This window comes from Rhinolophus hipposideros, assembly GCF_964194185.1.
Source record: "Rhinolophus hipposideros genome assembly, chromosome: 20".
Lineage (NCBI taxonomy): Eukaryota > Metazoa > Chordata > Mammalia > Chiroptera > Rhinolophidae > Rhinolophus > Rhinolophus hipposideros.
In genome coordinates, this window is record NC_138066.1 from 53,714,641 (window position 1) to 53,736,332 (window position 21,692).

Here is a 21,692-nt window from a genome sequence, read left to right on the forward strand (position 1 = left end):
GCAGTAGTCTAATCTCCTTTCCGTGATCTTTTCCAAAATACAAAAGTATTTCGTCATTTGATTCTCTGACAGACCTTCCAAAGTGAGCTTCCCTGTGTCCCCTCACCACAGGCAGGGTCCTTAGAGACAGTACCGTTGGCTTGTATTTAGTCTGGGACAAGTCATGTTTTACTTTCTGCCTAAGCCACGTACCAGTCATAGCAATCTGAATATAAAAAGAAGGGATATTCTGAAATTAACCCTCGAAGGTCAAGTGAGTCGCAAAGAGGAAGGGAGGGGCCTGTGCATTGGGAATTCCACCAGAGACGTCACTTCAGCGTCTGTACACGAGTTTAGTGTTCTCTCTCTGTCCTAGTACACGAGGATAAGGAGCACGTCACACGAGTTGTGCTTTGTTGACATTGAAGCCGTAACAACAAGAGTCTGGGGGGCAGCAGGTGGGACAACGCGATGGTCTGCTCCCCTCTTCCCAGCGGCGTTCTGAAGCACAAACCTGGCTCGTCCTCGTTCCCCGAGCGTCCTTCGTCCTGCCCTGAGCCTTCCGGGCCCTTGCTGTTGGTCCCCTCACAGCCTCTGTTCCAGTCAGTTACCCTTCCAGGGCCCGATGCCTTACTTTCCCCAGGAGCGTTTGCTTCCCAGTGCTGTGCTCTCAGGCTGGCCTGGCATCGGCCGGGAGCTGCGTTTGCTCTCGTTCTGAGAGAGGAAGTCATCGTCTCCACAGCAAGCACTGGTGGTGTTAGTGAACAGAAAATGGGGACAAACATTGTGGGGCACACTCTGGAAACCCTCTTGGATTTATTTTCCTGAGAGTGAAGTCACTGCTCAGGAAAACCTCAGTGCTTTCCTTATGCCTCTTTGGATTTATTCCACTTTGCAAATACACCTGCTATGAAAGCCTGACGTGGTTCCTCTCTCTCTCTCTCCCCCCCTCCCCTCCCCTCTCCTCCCTTCCCCTCCCCTCCTCTCCCCTCCCCTCCCCTCCCCTCCCCTCTCCCTCTCCCTCTATCTCCCTTTCTCCCCTCTCGATGCTTCTTTGCTTTTTTCGAAACGTATATTAACTGTGTGCTGTAACATGGATGGCGTGGTTACCTCCTCCTTGCTGCTTTTCAGAGAGCCTGGTAAAGCAGTACCTCGCCGAACTTCAGAGCGCAGAGGAGATGACACGCTGTGGCTTCTCGCTGGCCTTGGGTGCCCTTCCAGGCTTCCTGCTGAAAGGCGAGCTCCAGCAGGTGAGGCTGACCTGAGCGGGATGAGGTTTGGGTGGCACGTGTGGGACCCACACACGAGGGATGCACCGTTAACCAGTCCCGTGTTTGTGGTTGAGAAGGAATTCCTGAAAACTGGCTCACGTGGCCATGAAAGGGAATGGGATGACGGAGAGGGTGGTGTTTTAGAGGCTGGTAGCATTCTTGTGTGAAAGGAAAACCTGGCAAGGCTGGATTCTGGTTTGATGTTGAAACTGCTCCCACCTTACCTGGAAATGTTGGCCCTCCAATGGCCACAGCTGAGGTGCTGAGTCTAGTGCAGAGGCCTTGCCCCAAATGTCCCTCCCGCCCCAGGAATCACTCCTCGGAAGCATGTCTGCTCACTGGGGGCTGTCACAGAGGCCACCTCTGAGGGCTGCTTTTCCTCCTCAGCACCCAGGGTCGGGGCATCCACCCATGGCTCTGCGTTTCTGTGACAGCCTGAGGAAGGCCCTGCCTCTCGGGGACACGGGGCACGTGTCCCCTCACCCTTGTCACCTTCCCCCTGCCCGGGACACCTTGGGGCTTGATACACAGATCATGTAAAACTCTCGCCCTGTGGTTTATCCATTGGAACACCTGGCGTTTACAATTGAGCTGTCCCTTCACAAAGGAACAGGTGAAGCCACTGCATGTGTCCTATTCCAACTTTAAGCGATGGGACAGGAAGGGGGCAACTGGCGCGGGAGGCCCCACCTGCAGAGGTGACCTGGGCCCAGGGCCCCAGCAGGCGGCAGGGCGGAGATGCCCCCGGTGTCCTTCCCGCCTGGCAGCTGCCAGTCACGTGGGGCTCGTCGCAGGGCTCACCGGGGAGAGTCCAGCAGCAGCGCCATGTCCCCACCTGAGTGACAAGGACGTTGGTCTCATGGCTGACGGTGTGTTGATGATGGCCATTGCTTTTCAGGTTCTGGCAGGTTTGAGAGCCGTTGCCCACATCTCCCCCAAGGACGTGAGTTTTGCTGAGTCCCGGCGGGATGCCGTGAAGGCCATCGCTAGGTGAGTCCCGCCGACTGGCCCCCGCGTCACTGCTCTCAGAGCCAGCGACCCAGCAGGAGGCAGCGTTCATGTCAGTTTGCTGGAAGCCCAGTCTCATAGATGCATCTGCCGGGAGGCAGACGTTATTGTTTTGTTTTTCTTAGTTTCTTTTTTAGGAGATTGTCAGCATTTCCAAGTCACAGTGGCTTGTTAACAGTTCTGTCTTAATTACAACAAGCATTAAACCCGCAGTGTGATCATGTCTTCACTCTCGGAAACTGGAGCACGTCAGGGCTTGTCAACCCAGAAGAGGAGGCCGGACGTGTGCCAAGGGACCGCTCGCCCGCTGTGGTCACAGACACGCACATGTCGACGCGCCCTATTTATCTCCCGCATAGAGAGCACGCCAGAGGGCCAGCCCAGTGGAGCCCACGTGCCCTCTTGTGCACTAATGTCATGCTGTCCCCTTTCTGCCAGGAGGGAACAGCCACCAAGGGGCTCCCTGTGCACCTTGCAGGCTGCAGACGCCAGCAAATGTGATTTAGGAGAAGACATCACAGCCTTACAGCCGCTCGGAAGGGACTCTGGATTCTGAACCTGCCTCCGACGTCGTTTGTTTCGAGGGTTTCCTGTTGGGAAGAACACGTCAGGCCCGAGTGACGTGATACGCGGGAAAGATCGACGGGACATGCAGACACGGTCTGTTTCCCATTTTTCGTTTCAGCGTTTGCCAGACTGTCGGTGTGAGTGCAGAAGGGACCCCAGACGAGGTCGTGTGCAGAGAGAATGTTGGCCACATTTACTGCACGCTGCTGGACGGGCTGAGCGACTATAGCACCGACAGCCGGGGGGATGTGGGTGCATGGTAAGTCGTGTCCTGTTTGTCCCCACGGTCTGTCTTCCTCTGCGTCTTTCTCAGCGAGTGTCAGCAGGTTAGCAGTGGTGTTGCGTGCGCTGCCCACAGCCCCATGTCCAGTGTTGCTTCAGGCTGGTCAGGCTCCCTCCCGCTGTCTTCCTGTGCCCTTCAGTCTGAGGACAGCAGCACCTGCCTTGGGCCGGGCTCTTGTGTGCGTTCTGGTTTCTGCGGAAGAAAACTCACTCCCTGGACTGCGCTGTCCGCCTGCTCTCCAGCTTTTATTTAGTAAAGTTCTTGTAAACAGTCTGCTGCACGGTCGTTTAGAGCAAGAAGGACGCCAGCCACCCTGGTGGGGGGACAAGGGCAGAGGTGGGGGCTGCTGCCCGGCTGGTGGGAAACGACGTGAAGTGCAGGTGGGGAAGGAGGCTTCCTGACGTCTCGTCAGCTGCGCGATGGAGGCCGGCTCCCGATCTTGTTCTCCTTTCAGTCTGCTGTGAGCAGCCCTGTTCTTTCCAGGGTCTCAAACCACTTGTGTTCACTGTCAGTGCACAGCTGCCTGTGGCAGAGGCGAGAGGTGCTTGCTCTTGGATCATGTCACAAGCTTTGTCACATGTCCTGGTGTGTTCTCTCAGGAGATGCGCCACCTGGGCAACGTGTCGCGACCGTGGAATAGAAATAGTTCATTTGTTCATGATCATGGGGGAAAGTTAAGCTTTGTGCTAAAGCTTAAAAACAAATGAACACATCATTCCGTATTTGGCAAGGTTCTGCCATTGTTTCTTTAAATAGTCTTCTGCCCCATTATCTCGCTCTGGATATCCAGTCGCCCACAGATAGACCTTGCCATGCTGTCCCACGTCCTGAAGCTCTCTTCAGTTGTGTAAATCCTGTTAATTTATGTTCAAGTTCACTGGCTCTTACCTTTATCATCCTCACATCGTCCAGTAAAATTTTCATTTTGTATTTTTCATTAACAGCATTTCCGCTTGGGTCCTCCCCATTCTGTGTCTGCTGGCCTGTCTGCCTTCTCTTTCCTCACCTCCCTGGCTGCTTTCCTTTCCTTCTGCTCGTTCCCGGGTGGCGTCCGGGTCACGGCCCGCCGGGCCTCGTGACCTGGCACGTGTCTGGGTAGATGCGGGCAGAGCCCCCCTGGGTCTCTCAGGAACCCGTGTCCTCCCGGCCCTGAATCCTCAGCAAGACCCAGCTGCTTGGGACAACACAGCCTGCAGCGCCGTCTGCTGTGGGGCGGGTCTGCCCTGCAGAGCAGCCACTGACCTGGGTCTGTGTGGCGTTTGTTTTGGGAAGGGGTCTGCTGGGCGATTGGTCTCCTTTCTTCCAAGGCTGCTGACGGCTTTCTCGCGGGCGGCCGCTCACGTTCGGTTCAGCGGGCGTGGGCCGGCCCAGATGTGCAGGCCCCTTCTCGGGCACATCCCTTTAAGGGACCCCTTCATTCTCGGTGGCCCTTGTCGTCCCAGACGCCTCCTCACAGCTCGAGACAGAGGCCAGTGGGTTTGCACTGTCTCAGCCCAGCTGGGGCTGCCTCTGAGCGACAAATGAAACAGAAGAGGCACCGAGGGCCGCCCTCAGCCCCAGACGTGCAGGCGCGTGTGCGGTGGCCATCCTCATGCCATGCAGTCCCGCCTGTGAATTCTTCATATCAGAGAATAGTCCTTTTCAGAGTTTCTCTGTAGGAAGTATCCATCCTTTACATGGTTTTCCCACCTTTTTCTCTTTTCATCGTGTCCCTCATGCTTATTTTGTCTTATTATCTGTGTTACCCGAGGGTCTGTTTCTCATCATCTCTCTTATTTTAGCACTTGGTCTTTTTTATTACCATTCCTCTTAGTTTTTAACTAAGTCCAGAAACTGTGTGTTCACACTTGCAGAGGGTTTGGGTTGTGTGGTTTCTTTGCAGCGCGTTTGCTTTCCTTGTGCCCGGCCCGTGCTGTGTGGGCAGTTCACCGAGTGCCCTCAGGGGGGGTCAGCTCCTTCCTCCTGCACAAGGGTCCCCCCTGCTGCTGGCTGCCAGGATTCTGGGCCCCCAGCCTGTGCTGACCAGCTAGGAGTGGCAACGGTCTGAGGGGTGTAGGGTGTGTGCAGGGGGCCCCGTGTCCCCCCCCCTCCGCCAGCCTTTCCCTTGAATGCTGTGCCCACAGAGAGGGGTCCACAGGGAGCATTGTCCTCTGTCCTCACACGCTCTGCCTGTGCCCTGGCGCCCCAGATGGCCGTCCCCCTCTCATCAGCCCCTGGGCTGTGTCCACCTCACGCCTACACTCAGCGTGTCGTCACCTGCCAGGCCTCCCATGTGCCGTGGCCTGCGTGTGCGCCCAGCCTGTCAGACCCCAGCACACAGGCCGCCTCTCTGGTATGTGGCGTCCCCTCCTTGGCAGAGGGTGGGTGCCCCAGGCCTGGGGGACCTGCTGGCCCTGGGGACGTGAGGCTCTGGTGCCCAGTTTGCATGCGTGTTGTCCCAAGTCTGCAATGCTGCTTTCCCTCGAGTTAGGCCAGTCATGTGGGGGCTCTGCTTCTCTGATTGTGTCACGTGGTTCCCTTTCATGTGACCTGCTGTGGGCAAGTTGGTTCAGAGCAGACAGAGCGGCCGTGCTCTGGTCTGTGAAGCACTTGGGTGGCAGGATTGCAAGCTGCTCTGCATGCATCCACCCTGCGGAAAGCAGAAGGCCCGACAAAGCTCTGCAGAGTGGCTGTCTTCTGCATTTAAAGGCTTGTGGGAAAATCAGAAGTCTCTGCCTGCCCTTGTGACAGTTTGGTGGGACCTGGCCGTCTGTCCTAGGTGTTAAGCCTGCGTCCTTGTCGGAGGTACTGGGAGAAAACTGCCGAAGGAACAGCGAGCAGCCGCCCGTGCGGTTCCACAGATGCTTCCCACCCAAGTGCGGACTTCAGTCTCCGGAACTTGCCATGGGCTGAGGGCGTCAGAGCCGCCCTTCCCGCGTGCAGCTGACAGGTCACCTCTTCCTGGGACGCGGTCTCCTCACCCATTCCCTCTCCCCGCAGGGTCCGCGAAGCCGCCATGACCAGTCTGATGGACCTGACGCTTTTGCTGGGAAGGGAGCAGCCAGAGCTGATCGCGGCCTCCACGTGAGTGTTTGGCTGTCCCCACCCCGTGTGCAGAGACTCATTCCCTGTCCCTGCGTCCGGCCCACGGGCCAGGCCAGGGCAGGGCCCACTTCGCAGCTTCGGGCCCTTGTGCCTCAGTACCTGCTTCCGCCCGGGCCTGGCCGTCCCTGTGGACAGCCCGCCCTCCCCTTACCCCATGCTTCCCTTTGTCCTGCCCTATTCCTCCCCGTGCCCCCCTTCTCACCCCCTCCCTTCTCTGCCCCCCAGCCCGTGCCAGCTCACCCCTGGCTGCCCACCCAGAGCCCCATGTGCCCTCACTGCTTGTACCCAGCCCTGCGCGTGGGCTCTGGGTCAGGCCCACCCTGCATCCCTTGGCCGCGTGTGCCCAATGGGTGCCCGTGTGCAGTTGCGCTCATGCCAGGCTCTGTGTTTGCAGCTGTGAGCGGGTCATGTGCTGCCTGGCCCAGCAAGCAAGTGAGAAGATCGACCGGTTCCGCGCACATGCCGCCCACGTGTTCATGACACTGCTGCACGCCACCGGCCCCACCGGCCCCATCGTCCCACACGTGCCCCATCGGGGAGAACTGGAAAAGCTCTTTCCCAGGTATGGAGTGTCTGGGGTCCACAACTCCCTGCGGGGCGGCAGACCCCTCCAGCTTGTTGCTCTCCTGCAGGTCGGACGTGGCGTCTGTGAACTGGAACGCGCCGTCCCAGGCCTTCCCGCGTGTCACTCAGCTGCTGGGGCTGCCCACCTACCGCTACCACGTGCTGCTGGGGCTGGCCGTGTCCGTGGGCGGCCTGACAGAGTCCACGGTGAGGAAGCTCTGCCTGGCGTCATGAGGGCCCACTCTGCAGGCCTTTCCTTTGGACGGTGTGGGCATGTGCCCTGCTTTCCTGGGCGGGAGCGAGGGTGCTTCCTCATTCCTTCTGAGCTCCCGGCAGGATCCCCAGGGTGGCTGGGAGAGCCGAGCTCCCTCTGCTGCGGGAAATGCAGGAGCCTCTGCCCGGGCGCCGTGGGTCTGAGTATCCGGCGTGTGTGCTGCAGGTCCGGCACTCCACGCAGAGCCTGTTTGCGCATGTGAGCGGCATGCAGAGCGACCGGCAGGCACTGGACGGCTTCGCTGGGACCCTCCTGCAGGTCTTTCAGGACAACCTCCTGAATGACAGGTAGGCTTCTCGGCCCCAGCGCCTCACAGGCAGGTGGGGCAGGCACAGAGGAGGGTCGTGGGCATGGCCAGCAGCCTGTGCCTTGGGCCGGTGGATGAGGCTGTGGGCACAGCTTGAACTGACAATGGCACTGTGCCCGGTGCTGCTCGGCCTGAGAGCACACGGCCAGGGCCCCGGGCAGGTGACCCAGCGAGACACACGGCGCCGTCAGCGAGAAATAGGACCTGGTGTCAGAACAGTGCCCAGCGTTTTGCTCCCTGTTTTCTGTGGAGGTGGAGTGCAGACCCCACGGGCCCTGGGCTCAGGACGGGATGTTTCCCACAGCCTCCCAGAGGGCCCCGGGCAGCCGTGGGTCCCAACCGTGCGGCCGCGGGAGGTGCAGATACAGCTCTGCGCACTCAGGGGCTCAGGCCCGCGGTCTTTCCACGGTGTAACCAGCTGGGGAGCTGCACTGAGCTGCTGAAATGCTCGTGAAACTTGCGAGTTTGACTCGGGGCCTCCATGGGGTCCCCACACTCAAGACACTGAGCACCCCCATCCACAGCCATGGTTCCCGCCTGGGTCGGCCCCCCACCCACCCAGCTTTCCCTGGCTGTAGCCTCGCTGGCACGTCCCTCGTGCGGTGTGTGCCCTTCCTGTGTCTGCTGCTTGGGTCCCACACACACCGAGTCACCGTTTGTGATGGGGGCTGGTGCATCGTGGGGCCACCACACTCTGCTCACTCGCCTGTGAGGGGTGCTGGGCTGGTTTGGCTGTGGCCGTTATCACAAGTGAAGCTGCGATAAACGTGCACACGCGAGTCTGGGCGATGTCTGTTTTTCTCCCCGGGAAATGCCCAGCGGCGGGCGGCCGTGGCAGCGGGCGGGCGAACACCTAAGTTTGCAAAGAACTGCCACCTGGTTTCCAAAGTGCTTGTGCAGTTTCTGTTCCCACGAACACCGTCTGGCGGCCCAGGCGGCCACGTCCCCACCTAGCCTGCAGCCCCCACTGCTCAGTCCTGTCGCCGTGGCCGCCCGACCCTGTGGCGACGTGCCGTCCTGACGTGGGGTGTCCTGCTGATGTGTCCGTTCAGCTCTGCTGTTGGCTTAGTTCCTGCCGCTGAGCTTGGGTTTTCCTACGTGTGTCTTTCGCTCTCTTACACTCAGCATGTGTGTCACGTTTTGATGAGCTGTTTTGTGGTGGTTTTTCTTGTCATATGGGGGACATCTTGGCCACACTCACAAGCACGGGTTTTTTCTTGGAAGTTTTAGTTGTGGGGTTTGTGTTCAGACCTGAAGTCCACTCAGGGCGAGTCTGTGTGCTGGGCTCCAGCTGTCCCTGCAACTGTCCCCACAGCAGGTCAGCGTGGAAGGGCCAGCCTGTCACCGTGTTGCGGTGGCACCGTCATCAAAGACTGGGGGCTTGTTGGGCTCATCCCTCCCGACGTGTTTGTGCATCTTTACCCCCGAGTTTTGCTGCAACAGCCGATGCTGAGCTGTGTTGCCCTCCTGTTCCTCCTATGGTGGCCTTGGCGTTTCCAGGGGAGGGTCCAATGGCCTCCTGTCCTGGCCAGGGTTCCGACTGGCGTCTGCGCTCCCCACGCAGCCAGGTTCCCGTCCCCTCCCGTGTGGGTCACACCACCTCCTGTCCTCACAGGGTTTCTGTGCCGCTGCTGAAGATGCTGGACCAGATGCTGGCCAACGGCTGCTTCGACACCTTCACCACAGATGCAGAGTGAGTCCATTTTCTGCTTCTGCGGGGCTGCCTTATGGCTCAGGCCTCACGGCTCAGCCTTCAACCCGATCGCGTCCCGGGTCAGAACCGGAGGAGATAATTCCCAGTGCGTCAGGGTCGGTCTTCACACCACCCACAGCCCGTGTGAGGCTGGGCCTGCGCCATGGGCTGGGCGAGGAGGGGGGATCGGAGGCCTGTGGTTGTCGCAGTGACGGGGTCTGGCACTTGTATGGGAGGAGGACGCGGGGCCCCAGGTGGAGCCTGAGCTTGGACAGAGTGAGGAGGCCGGCGAGCTACAGCCCGAGCACGGAGACCGCCTGCAGCCTGTCAGTGTCCTTGTCCGTGAGCCCTGGGGGCCTGGGCCTCGGCGCTGGGCTGTCTCATTGGGCCATGTTCTCTTGTGGCTCTGCCTCGAGTCCAGGGGATCTCGGGCCTCGTGGGCTTGACCCCAGGGCTGGCTCTCTTGTGTCCTGTAGATGGGTCTGAGTGTCCTGCTGGGCACGTCAGTGACTCAGAAGCAGCTTTGAAAGTGTCAGGTGGGCCCAGACTGGTGGTAATTTTTGCCCACTTCTGGGCTCTGCTTGCTGCCGTGGGCCCTGGTTGGTGGTGGCAGTCGCTGTGTCATCTTCCTGGATGGTCTCGCCCCAGCGTGGGGACAGCGTGCTTGCACCCACGTGCTGACCCAGCTTGGGGCGCCTGGAGGCCCCTGGGACGCCCCCTCCTCTCTGGTGCTCTGCCCTGCAAATCACAACTGACTGCAGACTTGGGGCAGCACTGGTTCCACCTCCGCCCTGGCGTTGGCCCTGCCTTGTCCCCACCACAAGCAGGGAGCCGGCAGCTGCAGCTTCTCCCTTGCTCCCCACGCTTCTGTGGTCACTGTCCTTGGCAGTCTGCTCTCCTAGATTTTGTTTGGTTTTTAGTTGTTTCATGAAGGGGCGACTCTGGTCTCTGCTGGGACCCTCAGTGCTGTTTTCTCCTCATGCATCAGAGTGTTTCCCCTTTGTCTCGCTGACAGGACATCGCCTGGCTTTCCCGTTTCTGATGCCAGAGCAGCTTCTGTGCTTGTGCCCAACCGTGCGGGGCGGCCTCCTTGCTAAATATAGTGGTACCTCAGTTTTCGAATGTCTCCGTTGACGAACATTTCGGTTTACGTATGCCGTAAATTTTATGGATCTGTGGTATCATTAGATAGTAAACTCATGCTAAATTTGCAGTTTTAGCGGTTGATTTTAAAGGTCTGAAACGGATTAATCCATTTTGCATTACTTTCTATGGGGAAACTGTACCTCGGTTTTCGAACGTTTCAGAACTCGAACCGGCTTCTGGAATGGATTACGTTAGAAAACCGAGCGACCACTGTACTGTGTTTAAGATCTTAGCGCAGAGCCTCCTCGTTTTAAAATTTCCAAATAAAAGGGTACGAGATCTGTTGATGAATATCGCTGTCTATTTCTCCATAGTTTTGTCAACTTTTGCTTTATATATTTTAAGGTTTTATATTTTAGTACATCCAAATTTAAGAGTAATTATTATTATTAAATGACCTTTTTCATATCCGGTGACACTTTTTGCCTCCTATTTCGTTTGGCTCTGTATTAATGTGGCTGGATCAGCTTCTTTGGACTTTGGACGTATGCTTTTTTCAATTTTTCACTTCCAGTATTTCCACGTATTTATGGTTTTGGTGTGTCTCTTCTTAGCAGTATATACTATATATAGTGTACGTTTTGTCAGAATTCAATCTTACAGGCTTTGTCTTTTCACTGGATCGTTTAATCTCATTACAAGTAACCCCCTTGGTCTTAAACCTACGTATGTTTCCATATTCTCCTTCCTCTCCTTTTTTCTATTTGATTAATGATTGTTGTCTTTGTATTTTTCTTATATGTTTGCTGTGGGCTTTTCACTCTTTTCTAGTGTCTTCATGGTCCCCCATTGAAGTCTGACTTGCAGTGTTTTGCCATCTTCCTGGGTGATACCCAGGATGTCAGAACACATCCCTTCCACTCACCCCCCCCCCCCACCCCCCGAGCTCAGGACCATTGTCCCATTTGGTTATGGACGTATTTGCACTTGTTTTCTGGGTGAGTGTTGCCCACATTTTTACTTTCTTTGTTCCTCATTACTGCGAACATGCCCCCCTTTCTGGGGTCATATGCTTTTTGCCGAAAGAGCCACGTTCCGAATTCCCTCTAGTGAGGTCTGCTGGTAGGACCTGCATCCTGTTTTTATTTGCAGGTTATTTTCAGAGGGTGCGGAACTCTAGGCAGCTGTTTTACTTCATGACTTAAAAAATGTCTTTCCACTTTCTTTCCATGCGTCTGTCTAGGTGACTGCGTCCTTGGGAGCAGTCTGGGTGTTTTCCTGCCTCCTTTTAAGATTTTTCTCTTTGGTTTTTCTGTAGTTGGTACTCTGATGTGTCTAGTGGTTGATCTCCATACGCATGTAACTTATTAGGAATTTGTTACATTGAACCTGTGGCTTTGTTTCCATTTCTTCTAGAAAATTCTCAACTATCGTTACTTCGGGTTTCGACTACGTACCACCTCTCTTGCGCGGTTCTCCTGGGTCTCCCGCCACGAACCGCATGGCCCTCCCACCAGCTGGGTCCTCGTGCCCGGCTGCATTTTGCACGTTTCTCCTGCCTTTGCTCCATTACCCCTGAGCTGCCTTTCTCCTGCTGAGTATCTCTGAGGACGCTTCTATTCACTGCCAGATTTATTTGGAATTATATTCAGATGGAGCTTTTTTATTTTGCTCGTTTGCAAATCTGCGGGCTCCCTGCTCTCCCCCGCAATCACCTGCCAACCGGCGCCCCGTCACCATCCTGCAGCGCGTGGTGTGTTTTTTAATTTGTCTGCATACTTCCTGTTGGGATGTGCAGCAGCCTGAGCCCTGAGAAGATGACCCGTGGCAGGCAGCATTCTGCGCCCTTCCCAGGCAGCCGGGGAGGGTCTCTGGACTGTCCAGGTGCCAGAGGTGACCACAGCGCACGAGAGGCTGGTGCATGCCTTGTCCCCCCTCCGCAGTTTGTTGGGGCCACACTTTTGCCAGGACCAAGCTTGGGGTCTTGTCAGTGCTGGAGACTCGGCTTCCTCTGGAGAGCTGGACGTCCTCCCAAACCCGACGCACCTCTGAGTGCCAGGCCCGGCAGGCGGGCAGCAGTGTGGGACCATGGGCATTGTGGGTGGGGCTGCATGGAGAGGTCTCGGGGCCCAGGGGAGTGGGTGGACACGCTGATGAGACCCAGCGGGTCTGCGGGCAGGTCGGACGTGGACGTGAGGGAGTAAGCAGCGAGGACGGCAGTGCGGAGGGGGCGTTTTCTCTGACAGGAAGCTGGATGCAACAGGTGTGGGCCGGAAGGTCCCGTCTGAGCACAGTCGGAGCCAGCACAGGCCGTGCAGCGGGTACAGCCTGGGGGCGCGGGAACCCCAGTTATTCCTCAGCTCTGATGGCTGGAGGCCTGGGACCGGGCGGCCGATTTGGGTCCTGGTTCGCTGCCCGCTGTCGAGTGTGTCTTCTCCCCAGGCCCTTGCCCCGCCCCCTCATCCCTCAACTGGACTGGGGTAACAGCACGTGGTGCTGGGGACAGACTTGCAGTCCAGAGCACAGGTGTTTGTTTGAGATGCTCATGGATCCGTCCAGAGGAGCTGGGATTCCACGGCTGGAACTCAGTGTCAAGTCCTGAGAATGGGTGGTATGTGAACCCATGAGGTCACCAGGGGAGAGTCCAGACAGGTGACGGTGAGGACCTCATTGTCAGGATGGGGAGCAGAGGGACAGCAGAGCCACCAGGAAGTGGACTGCATTGGAAGAGTGTCGGGGGGGCTTCCATGGTGTGTGCCAAGTGGTCACATGGGATGAGAATAGGAATGGCCACGGCCTTCTGTGACATGATGGTCACTTTGTCCCCGACAAGCAGTTCAGTGAGCCGTAGGGAGAAGCCAGAAGGGGCAGGTTCTGGGAGGGTGGGGGCTGGAGTCACACCGAGGGACAGCTCTGAGTGACTGTGGTGACAGTGAGGGGAGAGGAGCTGAGAGTTATCCCACGAGAACAGAGTAGCCCTGGGATCCTTTTTTGCTTGGTGGGGCAGAGGGGGACCCTGAAATGGCAGTGGCCAGTGAGGCGGCCAGTGGCCACTCCCCGAGGCTTCCTGCCCTCGGGGAGGTCTGTCCTGTCCCTTCACCCACAGGTCGGGCCAGGCCATGTTCTGCCCCCGACCGCACCCTGGGTCACTTGTACGGCCTCCAGCCAGTGGTCGGGCAGCAGGGACATGGGGTCACTCGGGACAGCTTGCCACAGCCCACACAGCGTCCAGAAGTGGCCTGGAGCAGGGACAGTGCGCCCGTGGCCACAGCACTGCAGAAGTGAGCGTGCCTGTGTCATGGACCCTCGCTGGCCTTGCCGCCCGGCCTCTGAGCCCAGAGCTGGGGGCATGCCCTGCTCCCCCCTCGGCCACTCCTTGACCTCCCGGCCCGGGACTGGGGCCTGGCCAGGGCACGCCGTCCTCTCCTTTGCTCTTGCGTGGACCTGGCTGGCCCACCGCACAGGGCCAGGAGCTCACTGCTGCCTGATGAGGGCTGGGGAAGAGATGCCATGTGGGGCACATGATGCAGGCAGGTGTCTGTCCCTGCTGCACCTTTAAAGGAGCCAGTTAAGGTAACCCGGCATGGGTCCCCGAGGGACGTGGCCCTCTGGTCCTCAGGTGCCACACCGCGCGGCACAGGCTGCTCACGCCGGTGGCCTGTGCTTTCGTTCCAGCCACCCCTTCGCTGTGAAGCTGCTCGCGCTCTGTAAGGAAGAGATAAGGAAGTCCAAGGACGTCCAGAAGCTGCGGTCCAGCGTGGCCGTGTGAGTCCCAAGTCACTGCTGGGAGTGGCGGGCGGGATGCCTTGGGGTGACCCTGCGGCCGCGTAAAATCCTTTTCTGGTGTCAGTTGAGAAGGATCAGTGAAGCCATCGCGGGTGTCCCTTGGCCCTGGCCTGCGGGGAGGGGGACTGTCCACAGCAGCTGACCAAGCGTTCCGGGCACTTGGGTCTGCAGAGGGAGCGGCCAGGAGCCACCACGTGCTCAGGTGTCACGTGCTCACGTTTGCTCACGCATGTGCTGGCAGGTTCTGTGGGCTGGTGCAGTTCCCGGGCTGCGTGAGGAGGAAGGCCCTGCTGCAGCTGCTCCTGCTTCTGTGCCACCCGTTCCCCGTGGTGAGTGTCCCTCCTTTTGGCTTCCACGCTGATGCCGGTGCCAGTCGGGACACCGGTGCTGGGGCCCCCTGACATCTGGGTGGGGCGGGGCGTCCTCTGCTGCAGGGACTCGGGAGCTCGTGGGGACAGCAGCGACGGTGTGACTCTACTCTGGCCTTGGGGACGAGGGGGCTGCCCTCACTGGGAATCACGTGACCCCCACTTCTGTCCCACACTGTCCGCCTGCACGGGGGCCCTGGAAGGCCACCCACACCTGAGGTGACGCCTTCAGCTGGAAGGCTCCTCTGAAAGGCTCTTCAAATAATGCAGAGGTGACACTTTCCTAAAGATCAGTCACCTCACACAGCAGTTCCCATGTCCGCACCCCCATCAGACATTCAGGCTTCCGGGCCACTGACCTGACTCGGCAACCGCAGGGCGGCCCGGGATTGGAGCCCACGTACTCCGTCGCCACCTGGGGTGACTAGGAAAGAAATGGGCCGTGGGGTCCCTGACGAGGGCGGATTTCAGGAGGCATTTCCACCAGGTCCCTCCGGGCAAGGCTGCTGCCGGTCTGCAGAGGATGCAGGTGGCCTGGTCCTGTCACGGGAGCGCGTGCGGTGTGGCCAGGGTCTCCTGGCTCAGGATCCACTCAGCTCCCTCTGCATCGCAGCCTGCGCTGGACACGTCCTTCAGGCTCAGTCGCACGGTGCTTCGGATCCTGTCGTGTCCCCTGCCACTCACGCGCTCTGTCCTGTCCAGGTCCGCAAGACCACTGCCAGCCAGGTGTACGAGATGGCACTGACCTACAGTGACGCCGTGGGTGCGGACGTGCTGGACGAGGTCACGGCCGTGCTTGGCGGCACTGCCTGGTGAGTGCGAGGCCCCGGCCCACCGTGGTGTCCAGCAGGGGTGCCGGAGCCTGTCGTCCCCGCATCGGGTCCTGCTAGGAGGTGCTGGTGACAGCTGAGTGCCCTCACCTGTGCCCGGATTCTGAAGGGGCTGGCGGCCACACTTGGGGGGGTGCCTCCCGGCCTGTTCAAGTGGCAGCATTTTCAGAGCGGCATTATTTTCTCCCAAGTACAACTGTGTCGGTGAAACGACGGGTGGTCCTGGCCACCACTGGTTCAGAGTCAGCTTTTCGTGTCGCTGGGGCTTGTGCATGAACTAACCGTGAGGCTGGCTCTGGGCGCTGGTGGGAGCTGGCCACCCACGTCTGCTGCACTGTGGCTGGTGTCCCTCGGGAATGGCGGCTCCTGCCCCCAGTTGCAGTGTCAGCCACAGTCCCCAAGGGAGCAGAAGGGCATTGCATGGCTGCTACTGTGTCTACACGCGTCTCGGGGGGGCCGGCCGGCCTTCGCTCGGTCTTAGTGGGAAAGGCACACGGGGCATGTCACATCAGCAAGGACAGAAGGCAGGCAGCCGAGCCACTGGCTTCTTTGGGTCCCTCGAGACCAAGTTGGGTCCCGAAGCTCATCTGAGGCAGTTCCTGCAATCCCTGTTGGCTTCTTGGAGCTTGGGGACAGCAGGTCTGAAAGACGTGAGTGGGCCGGGGGTGGCGCCCAGAAGCAGAAAAGCTGCAGACTCGATGGGCACTGCCGCCCAGTGGTGACACGGCGGCAGACGTGCAGGTGACACTTGTTATGTTCCACGTGCTGCACACACCCCTACAAGGTGACCCCTCCCTCACCCCCGTTTTGGAGACGGGACCGAAGCTTGGACAGGTCAGGGATCAGCGCATGTGCTGATGGGCATGTCCCTCACAGTAGTGACGTTGTGGGAAGGGCTGGGCCTTCCCAAGAGCATCGCTCCCCTGCCTGGACGGGAGCCACGGTGGCCAAGAGGGACAGAAAGGCCTGTGTCAGGGTTTCCTAGGGACACACTTAGTCTGGAGCAGGAGGGAGCCCCTTGAGCATCTCTCTGGCCTGCGGAAGCCCCAGAACAGAACCGTCCCAAGAGACATGGGCGTCTGGGACACTGACCGCCCGTCCTCAGCCTGAGCTCTGAACACGTGTGGAGAGCAGCTGTCAGCACTGTGCTGATGACACATTTCCTGTTACATTGTCAGCTTTATAAAACCACTGAGGCACGTTCTGAATCCCACCCTAACGTATTCAGCTTGAAGAAGGACTGACCACCGGGTAGCTGACCCCACAATGGTCCCTGCCGCCTCCTGCCCTCCCCATCCTTTTCTGTTACCAAAAATAATATTTTTTTAATTATACAAGAAAAATGCCCAGTATTTCTCTACTGTGTTGCTAAATTTGGTTTTTATTTTTAATGAAAGTAAACAGCTCCTCAAGTAAAACTTAGAGGCCCACGTGGTAAAACTGCGCCCCCTCCACCCTCTCCCGCGTACCAGGCAGCCCGTGCCCATGTCCGAGTCTGGGCAAGCCCTCCCACAGTTCCCAGAAGGTTCAGGAGTGAACCCGTGTGGCCTGGGTGGGGTCCTCGCCTGCAGTGTCTGAGGCTCCTGTGCCCATGGGAAGTTCCCCGAGTTTCGAGGTGGTGGTGGCTTCATCTCCCAGCGAGTGCCCCTTCCTTGGAGCTGACGCCACCGGCCTCTCCTCCCCAGGGACGCAGAGCTCTCGGTCATCAGAGACCAGCGAAACCGCCTGTGCGACCTCCTTGGCGTGCCCAGACCCCAGCTCATCCCCAAGGTAACTGCACGTCCCCCTCAGGCCTCCAGGGACACGCGGGCCCCTTCCTGTGCCAGGTCTCCACACGCAGCTGCAACAAGCTCCCGAGTCCAGGACGTTCTGGGTCCACGCCGCCCGCCCCGTTGGGCCCACTCGGCTCCTGGGACCTGTGGGGACACAGCACCGCTGGGCTCCTGACTCGGGGGAGGAAGGGCGCACAGAAGCCAGTGCTGACGAGTGGGCCCACAGTGACCGCTGCTCTGGGCAGCGCACGTGCTCGGGGTCTGCACCTGCATGTCCCTGGGTGCAGCTGAGCACCCTGTGTGACCCTCCCTCTTGTCACCTGTCTTCTCTGGGTGCAGCTTACATGTCACTTGTCGGGCCCTTTGCTCTGGACGTACAGATGCCTCCCATTCTGGGGCTGCCTCTCATCCTGAGCTGACGTCCCCCAGCCTGGCACTTCTCCCCTTGTCATGCTTTCTCTGATCGAGGTCACATCTGTTGTCTCACGTGTTCTCCTGACAGCTGTACTGTGCTCCTTCCACACCGACACTCAGCCTGCGTGGTGGGGCCTGGCCTGAGGCATGAGGGACACGCTTTCCCTGCCTGGCCCAGCTGCATCCTGGCTGCCGAGCGCCGTCACCATGGTTGTCGGCCAAGACGCCCTTCCTGGACTCTGTCCTCCGCGTGCTGGCTGCTGGGCAGGACCCCGGAGGACTGTTGAAGCTCACTGATCTTTCCCTGGCAGTGTCTGCGGGAGCCCCCAGTCTTTGTTTCCATCACAGAGCTGGGTTTCTAGCATCTCCTGTCTTTCTTGCTTAGAGTTTCCACCTCGCGTCTTACAGCCCATCTGTCCTGGGCCCGCTGGCGCCCTGGGCGTATTAGTTGTATTTGTATGAAGGTTGGTGTCCATCTGGGAGCTGCAGGTTCCAGGGCTCGGAATTCCCCCAGCACCCTGTTCGTGTCCCTGACTCGGGGGGTCTGTGTCGTCCTCAGAGCATGTGTCTCACACTGGAGCCCTGGTGGGGAGGTGGCAGGAGGGAAGGGGCGCTCTGGGACCTTCTGGCTGTGAGCTCACCAGTCTTGTCCTGGCCGCAGCGTTTCCAGGCCGCCCCCTAGTTCCAGGTTCGGTTGTGGGGCTCAGCTGGCCTTAACTCGGGAGCGGTGGCCTCTGCTGGAGACGGCCGGCCCCGCCAGAGCCTGCAGGGGTCTTCTCGGGGTCTTGACCCAGTGCATCTCCACAGGCCAGTGGGTGCCCCCAGGGCCGTGGCCCCCCAGGGCTTCTCACCCGGAGGCTGGTCCTGGCAGGGAAGCTCTGGGTCTGTCCATCTCTCTGGTTGCGGGGTGGTGACTCGGGGCTGAGGGGGCTGAGAAAAGTGGCTGGTTTTCAGTCTGTGCAGCATTTCCCGGCCTGGCTCTTCTTTCCTGTGTCCTTGTCCTTTGAGCCTCAGGCCCTGACACATCTGGACTCTGCTGTCCAGACGGTGCTTAGATGGTCACGTCTGTGACACCTTGCTGGTGGGTGACCATCTTGGAAATACTCTTAGCTGTAACTGGGCTCCGAGCCCGACGTCTGTTACCAGCCCCCCTGGGGTTTGGTTAGTGTTTGTGGAGGATCTGTCCCATCGTCATTTCTGTGTTCTCACATTTAAGTGGGTCGCTTGCAAACAGTAGAAACTTAGCTCTGATTCTTTAATCCAGTTTAACGACCTTTATTCACTGGAGTGCTTTTGACCGCTGTCATGTAATGCGATTACGGAGTTCTTCGGGTTTCCACCTGCCTTCCCCTGGGTTAAAGGTCCTTATCAGCTCATGGCCCTGCTTCTGACCGTCCGAGAACTTCTCCTGCTGCTCTGCTGGGGAGGAGATGTCAGCGCAGAGGGAAGGGTGGTGCTGGGTGTGGGGCTCGGGCACAACTTCCTGCCCCAAGGGCCATCCCCAGCCTGTCCCCACTCAGCCCTGCGTCCTTATTCCACTGGACAGCTGGCGTGTCCCCTTTGCGCCCCTGCGGGTACTTCTCAATGATTCTTGTTTCCTCCCGTCTGTCCTCTCCCTCTCCCCCTTCCCCCCAGTGTTGAACTGGTGTCAGCCCTGCTCTTGGTGGCCCCTGCACATGCAGGGACAGATGCTGATCTACTCAGCCCCCAGGTGACACTGAGGGACGGAGGTGGCAGGTTGAGCGCCTCATTAGCTCCCAACTAAATGTGTTCACATTTGTTATCAGGAACTTTCGCACACGGGTGGGTGAGGCTGGGCGAACAGTGTAGGAACGGCCTGCCCGCTACCCGGCTTGTCAGCCACAGGCCCCAGGCGTCCTGGGAGACGGCACCAGGGGTTTCCTGCAGGGAACGGCCCAGAGAAGCTGAGGGGACTGTCCTGACCGTCTGGCCCTGTCCTGTGTCCTCTGCAGCCTGCTGCTCGCTGAGGCCGGTCCTGGGAGCGGGGCCCTCGCACCCTCCCGGCACGGAGGAGTCAGCGCAGGAAAGCTGGACGCAGCCTCGGCCGGTACGTGATGTGTGCCAAGGGACTCGGAGTTTGTCACCACGGAGGCGGCTTTTCTCACACGTGCCTGTGCTCTAGGGACCGGGGGTGTTGGTACTGCTTTTGTCTTCACTTAATGCAAGCCCACCTTTTATAAAAGCACATGCTGAGCAGTCTGTCTGTCTGTGTCTGACACCATTGTGAGTGAGGGTGACTCATGGGGACCGGGAGGGGCAGCTTCCTGGGGGAGTGAACTGGAGGGTCCCCCCAGCTGGGCCGCCACCTGCCCACGGAGGGGGTGGCCCCCGGGTGGGGACCAGGCCTCGCTCGACTGAGCTGCTTCCATGCCCTTCAAGAGACTCATGTCGTCAGACGTCCCAGTCTTACACCTGCAGCAGGTTGGGGAGGGATCACAGTGTCTGGGCCTTGGCTGCAGAAAACCCTGCAGGCACCTTTTCAGAAGGAACAGAATGAATGTTTTTAGTGTAATTTTGAAAACACCAAGACTCCAGAGAAACGGCATTTTGAGACACGGAGACAGACCCGTGGACCACCAGACCGACCAGCGATGCTGTTGGGCAGTTGCTCTCTCCATGCTGCTCTGCCTGTATGAGCCGAGGAGAGCTGACCGACCACTGGCCAGTGACACTGGCCAGCGGCTCTGCACGCCCCAGCCTCACCACCGCTCAGCCACCCCCAACTGCCTGCAGACACGCTCCTTCATGCAGCTGTGTCTGAAGGCCACCTGAGCCCAGGTGGTGCCCAGCCAGAGCGCGTGCGGACCACCACGCTGAACACGCAAGCTAGGAAGGACGGCAGAGCAGGCGGCATGTGGGCTCTGGTCAGGAAAGTGCTGGAAGGGTGGCTCCCTTGTGGCCCCAGGCAGGCGTGAGCTCTGAGGGGGTGGGTGGGCTGCGTGTGCAGCAAAAACCCTCCAAGGGAGCACGGACCCATATCTGCTGAGCCCATCCAACCGTAAAGCTGTGTTTTGGTGGCAGCATGGGGACAGAACACAAAGCTGGGACCCTACGTAGCTGCCCCCTCAGCACAGGCTGAAGGAGGCCAGTTCTCTAAGAAAAGGACAGGCAGGTCACTGTCTTGGCCACACTTACTGTCTGAAATGTACAACGCCTGCCATGGGGACACTGAGTGAACGGGCCCCTGGCCAGGCTGCTCCCGGACACTGGGCGCAAGAGCAAAAGGCGAGCAAAGCCTCCGGCAGCGGACGGCTGAGTCCCACAGAATGGGAGAAAGAACCAGGCTCGCGCTTCAGGATGTTTACAAGAAACAAGGCGTCCTTAGCAAGGTCACACAATGCACCCCAAAAAGGGACAAAGGGGTTCACTTTCGGGAAGGGCTACAAATGAGAAGACTAGCGGGATGTCCAGGGGCCTGAACAGCGCAGACACGGCTGAGGAACCCGCAGGCACCTTCTGGATGGGAGGATACGAGGGCAGCTCGAAGGCAGCGTCGGGGCACCAGCTGTGTAGGAAGGGCGACGTGCCACACCCCAGGCAGCGTCCCCGTGTGCTTACCAGCCTGACAGTCCCAGACAGGACAGGGAGCCCACATCTGGGCACGTCCCAGTGAACCTGCAAACAGGGCCACAGGTACGAACGCAGCACGAGGACGCGTGGCTTCGGCTTGGCCACCCACGGCCCCGTCGGGCACACTTGAGCCCCCCTGGGAGGCTGTGCCCTCTGCTGCCCTTGTGCTCCCTCAGCGGGTTTAGTTCCACGTCTCTTAGTCAAGTCAGACGCAGCAGCTGCCTGTAGGTGTTGACCCAAGATGGAATCCACCCGACGCGTATGGGGCGGAGCTGGGCACAGGCATCAGGCAAAGAGCGCGCCGACCCTGACACCGTAAGTCAGCGGTGCCACAGCCTGGGTGGTCCCGCGCTGTCACCCCAAAGCCTTCTGGGTGACGGGCAGGGGGGCTGCCCGTGCCTTGGTCAGATGCGCAGTCGGTGTGGGTCACCGCTCACAGCCCAGGAAGAATGCCCCCCGCGCCTGCCCGGTGAGGGGCCAGCCCCACGCACGGAGGAGGGTTTGCGATGCATCTGGGGCCACTTCCCCCCACGGGGCTGCCCTTCCCTGCTTGCCCTCGATCACGCGTCACCTGCAGGATGGCTCCACCCCCAGGCTGGGCCCCTGGGGGCCTGGACGTACCTGGGTGCGGCCACTGAGGGCCGTCAGCTGAAGTGTAGGAAGTCCCGGCCCTCCTGCAGGTGCAGGGACCTCAGGTTGTCCTCCAGTGCACCCCCTGTGAGGTCCTGTGGGAGGAACAGTAGGTCCGGCTCCATCCACGCTGCCTGGGGTTTGGTGTGCACTGCTGAGGGGGAGGCGGCCAGAAAGTGGAACTG

The 21,692-nt window shown here is 59.3% G+C and overlaps 2 protein-coding genes across 9 annotated transcripts in view; one reads left to right on the forward strand and one right to left on the reverse strand.

Annotated features, from left to right (window-relative positions):
- Positions 1 to 19,503, forward strand: part of TBCD (tubulin folding cofactor D) — a 150,233-nt gene extending 130,730 nt beyond the window's left edge. For 2 of the 3 annotated variants that reach the window (XM_081028702.1, XM_081028704.1), the window contains exons 27-39: positions 1,111 to 1,229; positions 2,149 to 2,240; positions 2,944 to 3,084; positions 6,088 to 6,171; positions 6,587 to 6,754; positions 6,825 to 6,963; positions 7,196 to 7,317; positions 8,953 to 9,030; positions 13,792 to 13,881; positions 14,144 to 14,231; positions 14,973 to 15,082; positions 16,786 to 16,870; positions 17,375 to 19,503. In XM_081028702.1, the coding sequence (XP_080884828.1) occupies positions 1,111 to 1,229; positions 2,149 to 2,240; positions 2,944 to 3,084; positions 6,088 to 6,171; positions 6,587 to 6,754; positions 6,825 to 6,963; positions 7,196 to 7,317; positions 8,953 to 9,030; positions 13,792 to 13,881; positions 14,144 to 14,231; positions 14,973 to 15,082; positions 16,786 to 16,870; positions 17,375 to 17,437 (1,379 nt within the window). In that variant the 3' untranslated portion in view covers positions 17,438 to 19,503. The remainder of the gene's footprint in view (positions 1 to 1,110; positions 1,230 to 2,148; positions 2,241 to 2,943; positions 3,085 to 6,087; positions 6,172 to 6,586; positions 6,755 to 6,824; positions 6,964 to 7,195; positions 7,318 to 8,952; positions 9,031 to 13,791; positions 13,882 to 14,143; positions 14,232 to 14,972; positions 15,083 to 16,785; positions 16,871 to 17,374) is intronic. The other variant, XM_081028703.1, reaches the window with a different exon arrangement.
- The window catches only part of B3GNTL1 (UDP-GlcNAc:betaGal beta-1,3-N-acetylglucosaminyltransferase like 1), a 51,389-nt gene continuing 46,152 nt past the window's right edge, over positions 16,456 to 21,692 (reverse strand). The window contains exons 12-13 of one of the 6 annotated variants that reach the window (XM_081028709.1): positions 21,499 to 21,602; positions 16,456 to 17,016 (exon numbers count right to left, since the gene is read on the reverse strand). In XM_081028709.1, coding sequence (XP_080884835.1) covers positions 21,522 to 21,602 — 81 coding nt within the window. In that variant the 3' untranslated portion in view covers positions 16,456 to 17,016; positions 21,499 to 21,521. Of the gene's footprint in view, positions 17,017 to 18,535; positions 19,783 to 20,610; positions 20,923 to 21,433; positions 21,659 to 21,692 lie in introns of those variants that run through there. The other 5 variants (XM_081028708.1, XR_013991935.1, XM_081028711.1 and 2 more) reach the window with 5 other exon arrangements.